This window comes from Mauremys mutica, chromosome 26, assembly GCF_020497125.1.
Source record: "Mauremys mutica isolate MM-2020 ecotype Southern chromosome 26, ASM2049712v1, whole genome shotgun sequence".
NCBI classification, from domain to species: domain Eukaryota; kingdom Metazoa; phylum Chordata; order Testudines; family Geoemydidae; genus Mauremys; species Mauremys mutica.
The window spans coordinates 12,726,531-12,743,312 of record NC_059097.1 but is presented as its reverse complement, the minus strand read 5'-3'; the positions used below and the strand labels follow the sequence as shown (position 1 = coordinate 12,743,312).

At 60.8% G+C, this 16,782-nt stretch overlaps 1 protein-coding gene across 1 annotated transcript; it reads left to right on the top strand.

The window, feature by feature from the left end:
- Positions 1 to 1,962: 1,962 nt before the first annotated feature.
- Positions 1,963 to 6,223, top strand: ZNHIT1 (zinc finger HIT-type containing 1). The gene is made up of 5 exons (XM_045000093.1): positions 1,963 to 2,071; positions 2,920 to 3,090; positions 3,724 to 3,803; positions 4,556 to 4,725; positions 6,098 to 6,223. Exons 1-5 carry the CDS (start codon positions 2,050 to 2,052, stop codon positions 6,117 to 6,119), a joined length of 465 nt encoding a protein of 154 aa, XP_044856028.1. The 5' UTR covers positions 1,963 to 2,049; the 3' UTR covers positions 6,120 to 6,223.
- Positions 6,224 to 16,782: the final 10,559 nt, after the last annotated feature.

Sequence of the window (16,782 nt, the reverse complement as noted above, 5' to 3'; positions counted from 1 at the left end):
CCTTGGGGGGCTGGGCAGGGAGCTGGGAGGGAGGGGGACGGGGGGGAAGGGAGAGCGTGGGAAAAGGGGGCAGTGGGGAGGTGGATGGGGAGAAGATGGAGGGGCGGGGGCTGGGAGCCAGGACTCCTGGGTTCTCTCCCCGGCTCTGGGAGGGGAGTGGGGGCTGGTGGTTAGAGCAGGGGGGGGCTGGGAGCCAGGACTCCTGGGTTCTCTCCCCGGCTCTGGGAGGGGAGTGGGGTCTGGTGGTTAGAGCAGGGGGGGCTGGGAGCCAGGACTCCTGGGTTCTCTCCCCGGCTCTGGGAGGGGAGTGGGGGCTGGGGGGTCAGAGCAGGGGGGCTGGGAGCCAGGACTCCTGGGTTCTCTCCCCCGCTCTGGGAGGGGAGTGGGGGCTGGTGGGTTGGAGCAGGGGGGGCCAGGAGCCAGGACTCCTGGGTTCTCCTCCTGGGCCTGGGGAAGGAGTGGGCTCTCCTGGGGGTGTAGAATCCATCCAGCGCCCCGGCGGCCCGGGCAGAGAGCGCTGGCGGCTGCCCCCTGGGGCTAGTGGGGTCACTGCGCCGATTGGGGGGGCGTCATCGCCAGAGACTCGTCTACACCAGGCTCCTGACAGTGGCGTCGGCGGCTGATTTCTCTCCCCCGGCCGAGCGCGGAAACACCCCCCGAGGCCGGGCGCCGGGTGACCTCCCTGCCATCGCCCCGGGGTGGGGCGGCTCATTCAGGGCACCCCAGTGTCCTGTGCTGTGTGGACGCGCCCCGAAGCGCCCCGGGTTCCCCCCTGCGAGCTACGGGGCAGGGGAGACGTGTCAGAGTCCTTAGGGTGCGGCCTGGGCACGGATCGCGGGGGGGCAGCCCGGCTCCTCTCAGGGTGTGGGGCACAGCAAGACACCCCACAGCTGGAGGGGCTGGATCGCATCCCGCAGCCCCAGGGCCAGAGCTCTGTGCCCCCGCTGACTGGGGGGGGGCCCTGCTCGTCCCCCGCTGGGCGTCCCCAATCCCTGCCCGTGGGGGGGTGTCATGGCGGGCGCTGGACCCGTGTGGATAGTCGGGGCTCGGTGAAGGTCACGTCCAGGCCCCAGGGATAATAATAATCCAACCACCCCAGTGATGGCGGTGGGAAGATTCGGGGGCCGCCCCCAAGTGCTGGGGGGGCAGATCTAGCCACCCCCACCCAGCGGGTGGCTGGAACAAGCCGGGATGCCTGCATGGGGCGGGTTTCTTGGGCGGGGAGGGAGATGGGGGGTGCCAGGGGGCTGTCGGGGGAGGGAGATCGGGGGGTGTCCAGGGGCTGTCGAGGGAGGGAGATGGGGGGTGCCTGGGGGCTGTCGGGGGAGGGAGATCGGGGGGTGTCCAGGGGCTGTCGAGGGAGGGAGATGGGGGGTGCCTGGGGGCTGTCGGGGGAGGGAGATCGGGGGGTGTCCAGGGGCTGTCGAGGGAGGGAGATCGGGGGGTGCTTGGGGGCTGTCGGGGGGGGCAGAGGAGATGGGGGGGTGCCCGGGGGTGTCCAGGGGGAGGGAAGTGGGGGCGCCAGGGGGCTGTGGGGCGGGACCCCCGTGGATGGAGTGGGGGGGGGGCGGTGAGAACGGGGGGGGGGGGGAGTCCTGCAAGGGGGGGGGACTCGGGTGCTGTGGGGGGAGGAGCACGGGGGGGGGCCGGCCCAGGCGCCCCCCCCCCGCTGCTGACCTAGACCCGCCCCCTCCCCTCGGGAGCTGGAGAAGGGGAACCAGGAACAGACCCCCCTCCCGCTCCCGCTCCCGCTCCCGCTCCCCAGCACCGAGGGGGCGGGGCCTAGCGGGGGAGGCGGAAGCGGGGCTGCCCCGGGTAAGATGGCGGCGGGGGCGGGGCCTAGCGGGGGAGGCGGAAGCGGGGCTGCCCCGGGTAAGATGGCGGCGGGGGCGGGGCCTAGCGGGGGAGGCGGAAGCGGGGCTGCCCCGGGTAAGATGGCGGCGGGGGCGGGGCCTAGCGGGGGAGGCGGAAGCGGGGCTGCCCCGACTTAGATGGCGGCGGGGGGCGGCTCCCGGAAGTGACGTTGGCTCCCCCCAGCCCGGCCGCAGCATGGTGGAGAAGAAGGTGTCAGGTAGCGGGGCCGGGAGCGGAGCGGGGGGGGACGCGTGGCGGGTTGGGGGCTGGGCAGGGGGACGGGAGCAGCGGGGGGGCTCACAGGGGGGCGGGGCAGTGGGGTTCCGGGCGGGGCACTGGGGGGCTGGGCAGGGGGACGGGAGCAGCGGGGGGGCTCACAGGGGGGCGGGGCAGTGGGGGCTGGGCAGGGGGACGGGAGCAGCGGGGGGCTCACAGGGGGGCGGGAGCAGCGGGGCTGGGCTCACAGGGGGCCGGGGGCCGGGGCACTGGGGGGCTGGGCAGGGGGACGGGAGCAGCGGGGGGCTCACAGGGGGGCGGGGCAGTGGGGGGCTGGACGGGGCACTGGGGGCTGGGCAGGGGGACGGGAGCAGCGGGGGGCTCACAGGGGGGCGGGGCACTGGGGGCTGGGCAGGGGGACGGGAGCAGCGGGGGGCTCACAGGGGGGCGGGAGCAGCGGGGCTGGGCTCAGAGGGGGCCGGGGGGCGGGGCAGTGGGGGTCCGGGCGGGGCACTGGGGGGCTGGGCAGGGGGACGGGAGCAGGGGGGGGCTCACAGGGGGGCGGGGCAGTGGGGGGCTGGGCAGGGGGACGGGAGCAGCGGGGGGCTCACAGGGGGGCGGGAGCAGCGGGGCTGGGCTCAGAGGGGGCCGGGGGGCGGGGCAGTGGGGGTCCGGGCGGGGCACTGGGGGGCTGGGCAGGGGGACGGGAGCAGCGGGGGGCTCACAGGGGGGCGGGGCAGTGGGGGTGTGGGTGGGGCACTGGGGGGCAGGCTGGTGGGAGCAGCGGGGGGGCTCACAGGGGGCCGGGGGGCGCTGGCCGTGCCCCACGGCTCCCCCCCGCCCCCGCAGTGCGGTCCCAGGACCCCGGGCAGCGGCGCATCCTGGACCGGGCGACCCGGCAGCGCCGCCTGAACCGCCAGCTGGAGGCGCTGGAGAACGACAACTTCCAGGACGACCCCCACGCCAACCTGCCCCAGCTGGTCAAGCGCCTGCCCCAGTTCGACGACGACGCCGAGACGGGTGCGCCCGGACGCCTGGCTTCTGCCCCGGCTCGCGGGGGGGGTGCTGGGAGCCGGGACGCCTGGGTTCTCCCCTGGCTCGCGGCGGGGGCTGGGAGCCGGGACGCCTGGGTTCTCCCCCGGCTCTGGGAGGGGAGTGGGGGCTGGTGGGTTAGAGCAAGGGGGGGCTGGGAGCCAGGACTCCTGGGTTCTCCCCCTAGCTCGGGGAGGGGAGTGGGGGCTGGTGGATGAGAGCAGGGGGGGCTGGGAGCCAGGACTCCTGGGTTCTCTCCCCGGCTCTGGGAGGGGAGTGGGGGCTGGTGGGTTAGAGCAGGGGGGGCTGGTAGCCAGGACTCCTGGGTTCTCTCCCCGGCTCTGGGAGGGGAGTGGAGGCTGGGGGATTAGAGCAGGGGGGGCTGGGAGCCAGGACTCCTGGGTTCTCTCCCCGGCTCTGGGAGGGGAGTGGGGGCTGGGGGGTCAGAGCAGGGGTGGGGGTGCTGGGGGGGATAGATTGGAGGGCTTGCGACCTGGGGATGGGGGCCGCACCATGGAGAGTGGGGGGCACTCTCGGGCCAGGGGGTCTCTGCCCAGCGCCCCCCCCCCCCCCCCGGGGCGGCGGGTTCGAACGGCGGCTCTGCCCCCCCCCCCCCCCCAGGGAAGAAGAAGAAGAAGACCCGGGGGGATCACTTCAAACTGCGCTTCCGGAAAAACTTCCAGGCGCTGCTGGAGGAGCAGGTACGGCCCGGCCGGGGGGGTGGGGGGGGAGGGTGTGTGTGTGGGGGGGGGGTCTGGCCCAGCCCTGGAGTGTGTGTGTGTGCGGGGGGGGGTGGCGTGTCTGGCCCAGCCCAGCCCTGGAGTGTGTGTGTGTGTGTGTGTTGGGGGGGGTCTGGCCCAGCCCTGGAGTGTGTGTGTGTGTGTGTTTGGCGGGGAGGGGGGTCTGGCCTGCAGCATGAGGCGGAGCAGGGAGGGTGAGCTGGGGACAGGGAGAAGGTGGGGGGACCATTGTGTAGGTGGGGCCAGCGTGGCAGAGGTGTGAGGGGCCAGCGGGGGCTGTGGGGTGGCAGGAGCAGTGGGGCTGGGGCGGGGGGGGCGTCGGCGTAGGCGAGGGGGGCCAGCGGGGGCTGTGGGGTGGCAGGAGCAGTGGGGCTGGGGCGGGGGGGGCGTCGGCGGAGGTGAGGGGGGCCAGCGGGGGCTGTGGGGTGGCAGGAGCAGTGGGGCGGGAGCTGTGGGGCTGGGGCGGGGGGGCGTCGGCGGAGGTGAGGGGGGCCAGCGGGGGCTGTGGGGTGGCAGGAGCAGTGGGGCAGGGGCTGGGGCGGGGGGGGCGTCGGCGGAGGTGAGGGGGGCCAGCGGGGGCTGTGGGGTGGCAGGAGCAGTGGGGCGGGGGCTGGGGCGGGGGGGCGTCGGCGGAGGTGAGGGGGGCCGGCGGGGGCTGTGGGGCAGAGGCGGGGGGGGGGCCGTCTGGGGCTCACGCTCTCCCTGCCCCCCAGAACCTGAGCACCAGCGAGGGCCCCAACTACCTGACGGCCTGCGCGGCCCCCTCCAGCCTCCCCCAGCGCCACTTCTGCGCCGTCTGCGGCCTCCCGTCCCACTACACCTGCGTGAGCTGCGGGGCGCGCTACTGCTGCGTGCGCTGCCTGGGCACCCACCAGGAGACCCGGTGAGCCCCCCGCCGCCCCCGGGAGCCCCCCAACACCCCCCGGCAATTCCCAGCCCCCCCAGCGCCACCTCTGCGCAGTCTGCGGCCTCCCGTCCCACTACACCTGCGTGAGCTGCGGGGCGCGCTACTGCTGCGTGCGCTGCCTGGGCACCCACCAGGAGACCCGGTGAGCCCCCCGCCGCCCCCGGGAGCCCCCCAACACCCCCCGGCAATTCCCAGCCCCCCCAGCGCCACCTCTGCGCAGTCTGCGGCCTCCCGTCCCACTACACCTGCGTGAGCTGCGGGGCGCGCTACTGCTGCGTGCGCTGCCTGGGCACCCACCAGGAGACCCGGTGAGCCCCCCGCCGCCCCCGGGAGCCCCCCAACACCCCCCGGCAATTCCCAGCCCCCCCAGCGCCACCTCTGTGCTGGCTGCGGCCTCCCCTCCCACTACACCTGCGTGAGCTGCGGGGCGCGCTACTGCTGCGTGCGCTGCCTGGGCACCCACCAGGAGACCCGGTGAGCCTCCCAAACCGCCCGGGAGCCACCCGCCGCCCCCGGGAGCCCCCCAACACCCCCCGGCAATTCCCAGCCCCCCCAGCGCCACCTCTGCGTCGGCTGCGGCCTCCCCTCCCACTACACCTGCGTGAGCTGCGGGGCCCGCTACTGCTGCGTGCGCTGCCTGGGCACCCACCAGGAGACCCGGTGAGCCCCCCGCCGACCCCCCGGGAGCCCCCCGGGAACTCCCAGCCACCCCCATGGACCCCCGGGAACTCTCAACCCCCCCAGGGGAGCCCCCTGCCGCCCCAGGTACCCCTGGAAACTCCCAACCAGCCCCCGGGAGCCTCCGCTGCCTCAGGGGCCGCTGGGAGCCCCTCACTGCCCCCCAGGAACTCCCAGCTGTGACCGGGGACCCCCCAGATCCCCCAGCAAGTCCCAGGGAACCCCCTCAGTGCCCCCAGAGCCCTGGGGAGCCCCCTTCTGCCCCGAAGGACACCCCAGGGAGCCTCCAGGAGACGAGGGGAGATCTGGTACCCCCAGGGGAGCTCCCCACGCTCCCAGGGACCCAGGGGAGACCCCCGCCGTTCCCAGGTCCCTCCCAGGACGCCAGGTGATACCCCTTGTGCCTCCCAGGGGAGAGCCCTGTTGCCCCCCCAGGAACTCCCCCCCCCCCAGACCAGGTGAGTTCTCAGGGAGGCACCTGGGCTGGGGAGGGGGTTGCGGGGTCCCTGGGAGAGTTTTTGGGGGGCTCTCTGTTAACGCTACTTCTCGCCCCAGCCCCTCTGGTCTCTCTGCTGCCAGGGGGCTGGGGGGCAGTGCCCCCCCCCGGGGGGTGCCTCGGCCGACGCCCCCATCTCACATACACCCCCCCCATCTCTGTCTCCCCTCGCAGGTGCCTGAAGTGGACGGTTTAGCTCTGCCCGGGATCCTGGATCTTCCCCCCAAGCCTGGGGGCCCCCGATCCTGCTGTTTTGGGGAGCGCTGGAGCTGCCTGTCAATAAACACTCCTTCCCCGAGACCCCCTGTGTTCCCTCTGTGCCCTCCGGCGTGTGTGTGTGTGGGGGAGCTCCAGCCCCATGGGGCATTCAGAGGGGGGGCCTTGATACATCGTCCCCTCTAGAGCTGAGAGTTCACTCTGGGAAACTGAGGCACACAGCAAGGGGCTGGGCAGGGATCCCCCACAGCAAGGAGAGGCCCTGCCAGGACGCCTGGGTTCTTCTCCTCGCTGGGTATTCCCGACCCCCCCCGGCCCAGTTGTACCCGCAGGAGCTGGGTGAGGGTGGATGGAAGGGAGTGCGGCCCGGCCCTACCGGGTCAGACCAAAGGTCCATCCAGCCCAGTATCTGTCTGCCGACAGTGGCCAATGCCAGGTGCCCCAGAGGGAGTGAACCTAACAGGCAATGATCAAGTGATCTCTCTCCTGCCATCCATCTCCACCCTCTGACAAACAGAGGCTAGGGACACCATTCTTACCCATCCTGGTTAATAGCCATTTATGGACTTAGCCACCATGAATTTATCCAGTCCCCTTTTAAACATTGTTATAGTCCAGCCTTCACAACCTCCTCAGGTAAGGAGTTCCACAAGTTGACTGTGCGCTGCGTGAAGAAGAACTTCCTTTTATTTGTTTTAAACCTGCTGCCTATTAATTTCATTTGGTGACCCCTAGTTCTTGTATTATGGGAATAAGTAAATAACTTTTCCTTATCCACTTTCTCAACATCACTCATGATTTTATAGACCTCTATCATGTCCCCCCTTAGTCTCCTCTTTTCCAAGCTGAAGAGTCCTAGCCTCTTTAATCTTTCCTCGTATGGGACCCTCTCTAAACCCCTAATCATTTTAGTTGCCCTTTTCTGAACCTTTTCTAGTGCTAGAATATCTTTTTGGAGGTGAGGAGACCACATCTGTACACAGTATTCGAGATGTGGGCGTACCATGGATTTATATAAGGGCAATAAGATATTCTCAGTCTTATTCTCTATCCCCTTTTTAATGATTCCTAACATCCTGTTTGCTTTTTTGACCGCCTCTGCACACTGCGTGGACATCTTCAGAGAACTATCCACCATAACTCCAAGATCTTTTTCCTGACTCATTGTAGCTAAATTAGCCCCCATCATGTTGTGTGTATAGTTGGGGTTATTTTTTCCAATGTGCATTACTTTACATTTATCCACATTAAATTTCATTTGCCATTTTGTTGCCCAATCACTTAGTTTTGTGAGATCTTTTTGAAGTTCTTCACAGTCTGCTTTGGTCTTAACTATCTTGAGCAGTTTAGTATCATCTGCAAACTTTGCCACCTCACTGTTTATCCCTTTCTCCAGATCATTTATGAATCAGTTGAATAGGATTGGTTCTAGGACTGACCCTTGGGGAACACCACTAGTTACCCCTCTCCATTCTGAGAATTTACCATTAATTCCTACCCTTTGTTCCCTGTCCTTTAACCAGTTCTCAATCCATGAAAGGACCTTCCCTTTTATCCCATGACAGCTTAATTTATGTAGGAGCCTTTGGTGAGGGACCTTGTCAAAGGCTTTCTGGAAATCCAAGTACACTATGTCCACCGGATCCCCTTTGTCCACCTAGGGGTTAGAGCACATGGGGGGGCTCGTAGTTACCCTCCACCATCACCCCTGCTCTAACCCCCCAGCCCCCGCTCCCCTCCCAGAGCCGGGGAGAGAACCCAGGAGTCCTGGCTCCCAGACCCCCCTGCTCTAACCCACTAACCCCAAACCCCCTGATTATGGGTGGGCGGGAAAGCGGGTTTCGTCCCCCCCCAAAGGTCTCGGTGACTGTTCAGGTGTCCGGGACCCTTTGGGGGGGTGTTTGCCAAGGGAAATCCCGGGACCTCCCGCCCCGCAGGGCCAACCTTCGCCCGGGGCCCCAGCGGCCGGAGCCGGGTTCTTTCCTCCAGCCAGAGCCGGGCCCCCCAGTTCCGCTGAGCCACCCCGGGGTGGGGGGGCCCCACCGGCCTCTTTGTGGTGACTGAAATATGGGCCGGAAATAACTCACTTGGTGCCGTTCACACGCGGAGAAACAAACCCCAGAGACACACGGAGCAGGGCCTGTGTCTCCCCCGACACACACACGGAGCAGGGCCTGCCCCCCCCCAGCAGGACACACACAGAGCCCGTTCCCCCCAGCAGGGGACACACACACACACACACACAGAGCAGGGCCTGTGTCTCCCCCGACACACACACGGAGCAGGGCCTGCCCCCCCCCAGCAGGACACACACAGAGCCCGTTCCCCCCAGCAGGGGACACACACACACACACAGAGCAGGGCCCATCCCCTCCAGTGGGACACACACACGGACACACACAGAGAGACAGCAGGGCCTGTCCCCCCCAGCAGGGGACACACACACACACACACACAGAGCAGGGCCCATCCCCTCCAGTGGGACACACACACGGACACACACACAGACACACACAGAGCAGGACACACACAGAGACAGCAGGGCCTGTCCCCCCCAGCAGGGACACACACACACACACACACACACACACACGGAGCAGGGCCCGTCCCCTCCAGCAGGGGGACACACACGGACACACACACACAGACACACACAGAGCAGGACACACACAGAGACAGCAGGGCCTGTCCCCCCCAGCAGGACACACACACACACACACACACACACACACACACACAGAGCAGGGCCCATCCCCTCCAGCAGGGACACACACACGGACACACACACAGAGACAGCAGGGCCTGTCCCCCCAGCAGGGACACACACACACACACGGAGCAGGGCCCGTCCCCTCCAGCAGGGGGCAGCAGGGACACACACACAGAGCAGGGCCCCCCTCCATCAGGGGGCAGCAGGGACACAGACACACACACACACACACACACACACACACACACAGAGCAGGGCCCATCCCCTCCAGCAGGGGGCAGCAGGGACACACACACACAGAGCAGGGCCCATCCCCTCCAGCAGGGGGCAGCAGGGACACACACACACACCCACACACACACACACACGGAGCAGGGCCCGTCCCCCCCAGCAGGGGGCAGCAGAGACACACACACACACACACACACACACACACACAGAGCAGGGACGTCCCCCGCAGCAGGGGGCAGCAGGGACACACACACACACACACGGAGCAGGGCCCGTCCCCTCCAGCAGGGACACACACACGGACACACACACACAGACACACACAGAGCAGGACACACACAGAGACAGCAGGGCCTGTCCCACCCCAGCAGGACACACACACACACACGGACACACACACACACACAGACACACACACCCCCTCACCCCCATGGGATCCCGACCCCCCCGGCCGGGGACCGGCTCACTGCAGGCGCGTGGCCGGCAGCAGGGCAGGGACCCAGCACCGGGGCAGGGGTTCAAGTCTTGCTCCGGGATTTGATGGGTCGGGGCTGGGTGTGGGGGGGCCATTCGGGGGTTGGGGGGGCTCCGAGTCCCCTGCCGGGGGGCTGCTCACAGCACACGTCCCAGCCCCCGACGGGCGTGAGCGCGGCTGCGCCGTTGCCTGGCTGAGGAGGTTAATGAGGGTCATTTGGGCCGTACGGGGTTGGGGCTCCCCGGTCTCTTTGACCCGGAGCTACGGTTCTAGCCGGTTTTCAATCCTCACCGTTACCGCATCGCCGTTACGCCGTCCCTGATTGGTCTGGTCTGAGGACCAAGCCCAGCTTTCAAACTCCCCTGTCAGTCAAAGCCGGACCTGATTGAAGGTCAACCGACCCCGTCCCTTCGGGGTTCGGGGTGACCCTTCCCTCGCCTCACCCCCTATCTGCCATTGGCCCAGTGGCTCCAAGACCATCGTTTTCGTTTCCCTGCCGCCGCCACCTTGTTATCCCCGGCTGAAAACAGCTGTTCTGAAGGGGTCAACGGCAGACGATTATTTCTGCCTCTGAACGTTACGATTCCCCGGCGCCGCTCCCGCGTTTATTCCTTTAGACAAGTTTAATCCCGATTTCCTGCTTGGGAGCTAGACCACCGGAGGAGGCACATTGCCATCATAGTTGTGGACATTATCTTCAAAGTGACCTACGAAGTGGAGCTTCCAAGTGACCGAACACGTCTGGATTGGACCCCGCCCAGGAGGTACCATCTTAGCTCAATCAGAGTCTTAACTCGGGTGCAGCGTCCCAGAGCCCGTATCCGAGCTGCCCTCCGTAGAGAGCAGGGGCAGGCTCTGTTTTATAGTTAAAAACAACTCTGATACCACGACTTGGCCCCTAGATGTTTTTCAACCCATGATTGTGCTGGGTGTGTGTGTGCTGTACGCAGCTCGTGATAGATGACATGTGCTATTCATGATACCTTTGATATAGACTCATAGACTTTAAGGTCAGAAGGGAGCATTATGACCATCTAGTCTGACCCCCTGCACAACGCAGGCCACAGAATCCCACCCATCCACTTCTATAACAAACCCCTAGCCTACGTCTGAGCTATTGAAGTCCCCAAATTGTGGTTTAAAGAGCCCAAGCTGCAGAGAATCCTCCAGCAAGTGACCCGTGCCCCACGCTGCAGAGGAAGGCGAAAAACCTCCAGGGCCTCTGCCAATCTGCCCTGGAGGAAAATTCCTTCCCAACCCCAAATATGGCGATCGGCTAAACCCTGAGCACGTGGGCAAGACTCACCAGCCAGCACCCAGGAAAGAATTCTCTATAGTAACTCAGATCCCATCCCATCTAACATCCCATCACAGACCACTGGGCATACTTACCTGCTGATAATCAAAGATCAGTTGCCAAATTAATTGCCAAAATGAGTCTATCCCATCATACCATCCCCTCCATAAACTTATCAAGCTCAGTCTTGAAGCCAGATGTGTCTTTTGCCCCCACTACTCCCCTTGGAAGGCTGTTCCAGAACTTCACTCCTCTAATGGTTAGAAACCTTTGTCTGATTTCAAGTCTAAACTTCCTAGTGTCCAGTTTATACCCATTTGTTCTTGTGTCCACATTGGTACTAAGCTTAAATAATTCCTCTCCCTCCCTGATATTAATCCCTCTGATATATTTATAAAGAGCAATCATATCCCCCCTCAGCCTTCTTTTGGTTAGGCTAAACAAGCCAAGCTCTTTCAGTCTCCTTTCATAAGACAGGTTTTCCATTCCTCGGATCATCCTAGTAGCCCTTCTCTGAACCTGTTCCAGTTTGAATTCATCCTTCTTAAACATGGGAGACCAGAACTGCACACAGTATCCAGATGAGGTCTCACCAGTGCCTTATATAACGGTACTAACGCCTCCTTATCTTTGCTGGAAATTCCTCGCCTGATGCATCCTAAAACTGCATTAGCTTTTTTAACGGCCATATCACATTGGCAGCTCATAGTCATCCTGTGATCAACCAATACTCCGAGGTCCTTCTCCTCCTCTGTTACTTCCAACTGATATGTCTCCAATTTATAACTAAAATTCTTGTTATTAATCCCTAAATGCATGACCGTGCACTTTTCACTATTAAATTTCATTCTATTACTATTACTCCAGTTTACAAGGTCATCTAGATCTTCCTGTATGATATCCCGGTCCTTCTCTGCGTTAGCAATACCTCCCAGCTTTGTGTCATCCGCAAACTTTATTAGCACATTCCCACTTTTTGTGCCAAGGTCAGTAATAAAAAGGTTAAATAAAATTGGTCCCAAAACTGATCCCTGAGGAACTCCACTAGTAACCTCTCTCCAGCCTCACAGTTCACCTTTCAGTATGACCCCGTTCTAGTCTCCCCTTTAACCAGTTCCTTATCCACCTTTCAATTTTCATATTGATCCCCATCTTTTCCCATTTAACTAATAATTCCCCATGTGGAACCGTGTCAAATGCCTTACTGAAATCGAGGTAAATTAGATCCACTGCGTTTCCTTTGTCTAAAAAATCTGTTACCTTCTCAAAGAAGGAGATCCGCTTGGTTTGGCACGATCTACCTTTTGTGAAACCATGTTGTATTTTGTCCCAATTACCATTGACCTCAATGTCCTTAACTACTTTCTCCTTCAAAAATTTTTCCAAGACCTTACATACTACAGATGTCAAACTAACAGGCCTATAGTTACTCGGATCACTTTTCTTTCCTTTCTTAAAAATAGGAACTATGTTAGCCATTCCCCAGTCGTACGGTACAACCCCGGAGTTTACCGATTCATTAAAAATTCTTGCTAATGGGCTTGCAATTTCATGTGCCAGGTCCTTTAATATTCTTGGTTGAAGATTATCTGGGCCTCCGATTTAGTCCCATTAAGCTGTTCAAGTTTGGCTTCTACCTCGGATGTGGTAATATCTACCTTCATATCCTCATTCCCAATTGTCATCCTTCCATTATCCCTAAGCTCCTCATTAGCCTTATTAAAGACCGAGGCAAAGTATTTATTTAGATATTGGGCCATGGCTAGATTATCCTTAACCTCCACTCCATCCTCAGTGTTTAGCGGTCCCACTTCTTCTTTCTTTGTTTTCTTCTTATTTATATGGCTATAGAACCTTTTGCTATTGGTTTTAATTCCCTTTGCAAGGTCCAACTCTACATGGCTTTTGGCCTTTCTCACTTCATCCCTACATGTTCTGACCTCAATAAGGTAGCTTTCCTTGCTAATCCTGCCCATCCTCTACTCCTTGTAGGCTTTCTGCTTTTTCTTAATCACCTCTCTGAGATGCTGGCTCATCCAGCTTGGTCTACAACTCCTGTCTGTGATTTTTTTCCCCTTTCTTGGGATGCAGGCATCTGCAACTTTGACTTGAAGTAATTCCAGGCGTCCTCTGCCTTTAGATCCACAAGTTCTTCAGTCCAATCTACTTGCCTAACTAATTTCCTTAATTCTTTAAAGTTAGCCCTTTTGAAATCAAACACCCTAGTCCCAGATCTATGTTTGTTTATCCTTCCATCTAGTTTGAACTGAATTAGCTCATGATCACTCAAACCAAGGTTGTCCCCTACAACCATTTCTTCTATGAGGTCCTCACTACTCACCAAAACCAAATCTAAAATGGCATCCCCCCTTGTTGGCTCTTCAACTACTTGGTGAAGAAATCCATCAGCTATCACAAGTGCAGTACCCTGGAGGTACTGACGAGAGGAGGGGTCTTTTTCCAGGTTACTACAGGTGTGTAGCAGGGGGGATCCCTGCTCCTGCCCTGACGGGTTAAAAACAGCCCAGGAGAGGGCTGGGGCTGGGGCAAGACGCCTGGGCTGATTGTGGGAAGCAGGATCAGCTGTGGCCATGTCCCAATCAGGCCCAGCTGGCCCCTATCAGATGCACCGAGCCAGAAGCCCTGGGAGTCTCTCCCTGCCCGCAGCCGGAACGAGCTAATTCCCAGGAGTCACCCGCAGGAGGCGCCGCAGGGGTGAGTCCGCCCGTCTACACGGGGACACGGCTCCATTTGTTCGCGGCGGGTTACACCTCTCCCTGGTATCGCCTTTTACCACACGCTCGGTTTTCACACACCGTCTGTCCCAGTACGTGTGTACACACATGGCTAGCGTTCGTTCCGGCAATACACTTCCTCCTGCTTGTTCTGATTCAGAATTTCCCCCGAGTCTGGTAGACTGGGGGCGAGATCATCTGGCACCAAAGAGTGTCCGTCTATCCTTCAGCCCACGGGTACGTCAGCAGTAAGGGCTCATCCTTTGGAGGTTTACTGCAAAGTCTATTTCCTTTGCTTCCTTCACATAGTGGGAGCCGATGTCATCGCATTTACCAACTCTGAAGTTAGCAGTTTAGTTTCTTTTGCTATTTCTAAACAAAACACCGAAACATTTTACAAGGGTAAATCCGCAACTGGCTAAATCCTTACTTTTCCTCGACCCGTGCACGCCCCTTGGTGGGGTGATAACCCTGGCGGTTATTTTCATACCAGCTTACGTTTGCTGGCGTATGAGAACCAAGCGAAACAGATGACGTTATAGAGCACTATAGCTATTTAAAAACAACCCTAACGCCACTGCTTTGCACCTAGATGTTTTTCAACCCATAATTATGCTCGCTGCCCCCTAAGCTTATTCCTTCCAGCTTAGGTTAAAACCTGGTACGCTGCCACCACCAAGTGATTTAACCAGAAACAGGGAAAGGACCACTTGGAGTTCCTCTTCACCCCAAAATATCCCCCCGAGCCCTTACACCCCCTTTCCGGGAGAGGCTTGAGAAATATCCTCCCCAGCTGGTTACAAAGCAATGAAGGACCCAAACCCCTGGGTCTTGGGACAATGGAAAGATCAGTCCGGTTCTTAAAAGAAGGATTTTATTAGAAAGAAAAGGTAAAAATCCTCTCTGTAAACTCAGGATGGAAAATAACTTTACGGGATAATCAGATTCAGCGAGCCCAGAGGAACCCCCGCTAGCCTTGGGTTCACAGTTACAGCAAAACATGGATCAACCTCCCTCTAGCAAAGCAACATTCACAAGTTCGAAAACAAAGATAAACTAATACACGTTGCCTGGCTGTTACTTACAAGTCTGAAATATGAGAGACTGGTTCAGAAAGATTTGGAGAGTCTGGATTGGTGTCAGGTCCCCCTTAGTCCCAAGACACGCTCCCCACGCACGGGAACACCCGGAAACGCCTGCGGAGCAGAGACCGAACCGGGGGAAGCGCCGGTCCCGGGCGAAAGGGATTTCGAGCCTGCGTCTGGACAGCTTGCAGCGGGGTGAGACATCGCCGATTCAAACCCGATGTAGCTCGGTAGGCTCCGTTTGCACGTTTTGTTTAACTTTCCAGCTGACCTGCGTGGGTCTCTGTGCTGTCCCGGACACTCTCTTGTCGAGCTGAGTTTGCTGGGTTGGTGGTTCTGACTCGCCCCCGATCGAATCCGACCAGCAGATTGACGGGTTCCCGTTTGATTCACACTACAGGCTGCGAGACCCCAGAGCGCTCCGTAGCGGGAGGGACTCGCGGGGGGGCACTTGGAAACACACTGACGCCGAGGACAGGAGCAAATGGAGGAAAACTTTATTGCGATGAACCGAAGAGAAAGAACCTGCTGGGAACCGTCCCCGGGCCGGGGAACAGAGGAGAACAAAGGGAAGGACGAGCTCCTGGAAAAACCGCTCCAAGAAACCAGCTCCAGCCGCTGGAGGAGCCGCCGGACTCTCCCTGACAAGGGATGTGATGGGCTCCTGACGCTCTGTCATTCAGGCCCAGCCCCCTGGACCCAAATCTTACGTCCGAACCCTAAGAACGTGTGGGGACCCGTCTCCTCTGGGTTAGGGGATTCTGACCCTTACTCTCTATGGCTATTGATAAGGATGATCTCTCTCCAAACCTGCCACCCCAGGCTCCCCTGGCGACTTCCCAGATGTGGGGGACCCTGCGGTTCCCAGCGGGGTGCGGACGCCGGAGAAACCTGTGATGTGGTGTGTCGGGTTCCTCTCTTCGGTTCCCCAGCGTCCAGGGACCAGTCGCTGCTTTTCTGCTGCCCGGCTCTGCACCGATGAGACTTTGAGCGCTAGGGCGGGTCTGAGCGGATCCCACAGGCCGGCAGCTTTCCTGCATTTCAGCAAAACTTGTTCCGAGGAAACAGAGGCCTCCACCCACCCTGAATTCAAAGGCTAAACGCGGAGACTGGCCTGGATGAATTCAGAGCGAGAAGCCCGTTCTCTGACCCGGCTGGTGGGGCTAGTGCGACATCATAGCTACACAATCACCCCCCGGGCGCCACTCGCTGGGGTTGAACAATCTTGTTGTATGGCTGGTCCCGACGCGGGAGTGTCTGAGAGGGGAACTGGCAGCTCAGCTCGCCCCGGGCGGCTGCAGGGCTCCCCCGCAGCGACGGACGAACCAGCTCGCCCCGGCCAGACCCCTGGGCAGTGCAAGGGGGGAGAGCTCAGGGTTTGTCTCCCGGGGGGGGGCACGGCGGGGGGGTGGGGATTGGCCGGGGCTGATAGGGTCGAGGTACCAGTGGCTTCGGTAGAGCACTCAGGTCGCCGAGGTGGGTGTGCGGCGCCCCCTGCTGCCGCGTGGCTGAGTGACCGGCAGAGCAGCGCGAGTGTTGGGGGTGCAGCGACCGGGGGGGCAGCAACCCCTCCCCCCCAATGAAGCGCAATCACCGAAGAGCCTTCATGAGTGACAAACAGCCGGTGAAGGACTAATTGCCAGGACTCGCTAGCCAGCCACAGCTGTCCATGAAGGGTGGTTGCCTAACGAACTGCGATAATTAAATCGCAATTAACAGTTATTAACGACAATTAACAAACCGCAATCATTAAAGAGCGATGAACAGGCCAGCCGACAACCCATAGCGAAGGAACTGTGATAATTAAATCACAATTAACAGTTATTAACGACAATTAACAAACCGCAATCATTAAAGAGTGATGAACAGGCCAGCCGACAACCCATAGCGAAGGAACTGTGATAATTGAATGGTAATTAAAGGAGGCCGGCGAACACCTTGCCATTAATGAACTTTGGTCATCAAATAGCACTGAAGAGAAGCCAATTAACGAAGGGCAATTAATGAAGGGCAATTAACGAATGCCTCATGAATTGACACCACTGGCTATTCTCCTCCTTTCGTGCCCGGGGAGGGAGTAAGGTGGAGCTGAGGGGCCGGGGGCCTCATT

Bases quoted from the DNA above. Each gene is read 5' to 3' on its own strand.
- ZNHIT1 (XM_045000093.1), top strand. From the start codon at position 2,050: ATGGTGGAGAAGAAGGTGTCAG. The intron at 3,804-4,555 runs GTACGGCCCGGC...CCTGCCCCCCAG, and splicing joins AGGCGCTGCTGGAGGAGCAG to AACCTGAGCACCAGCGAGGG. The intron at 4,726-6,097 runs GTGAGCCCCCCG...CTCCCCTCGCAG, and splicing joins GGCACCCACCAGGAGACCCG to GTGCCTGAAGTGGACGGTTT.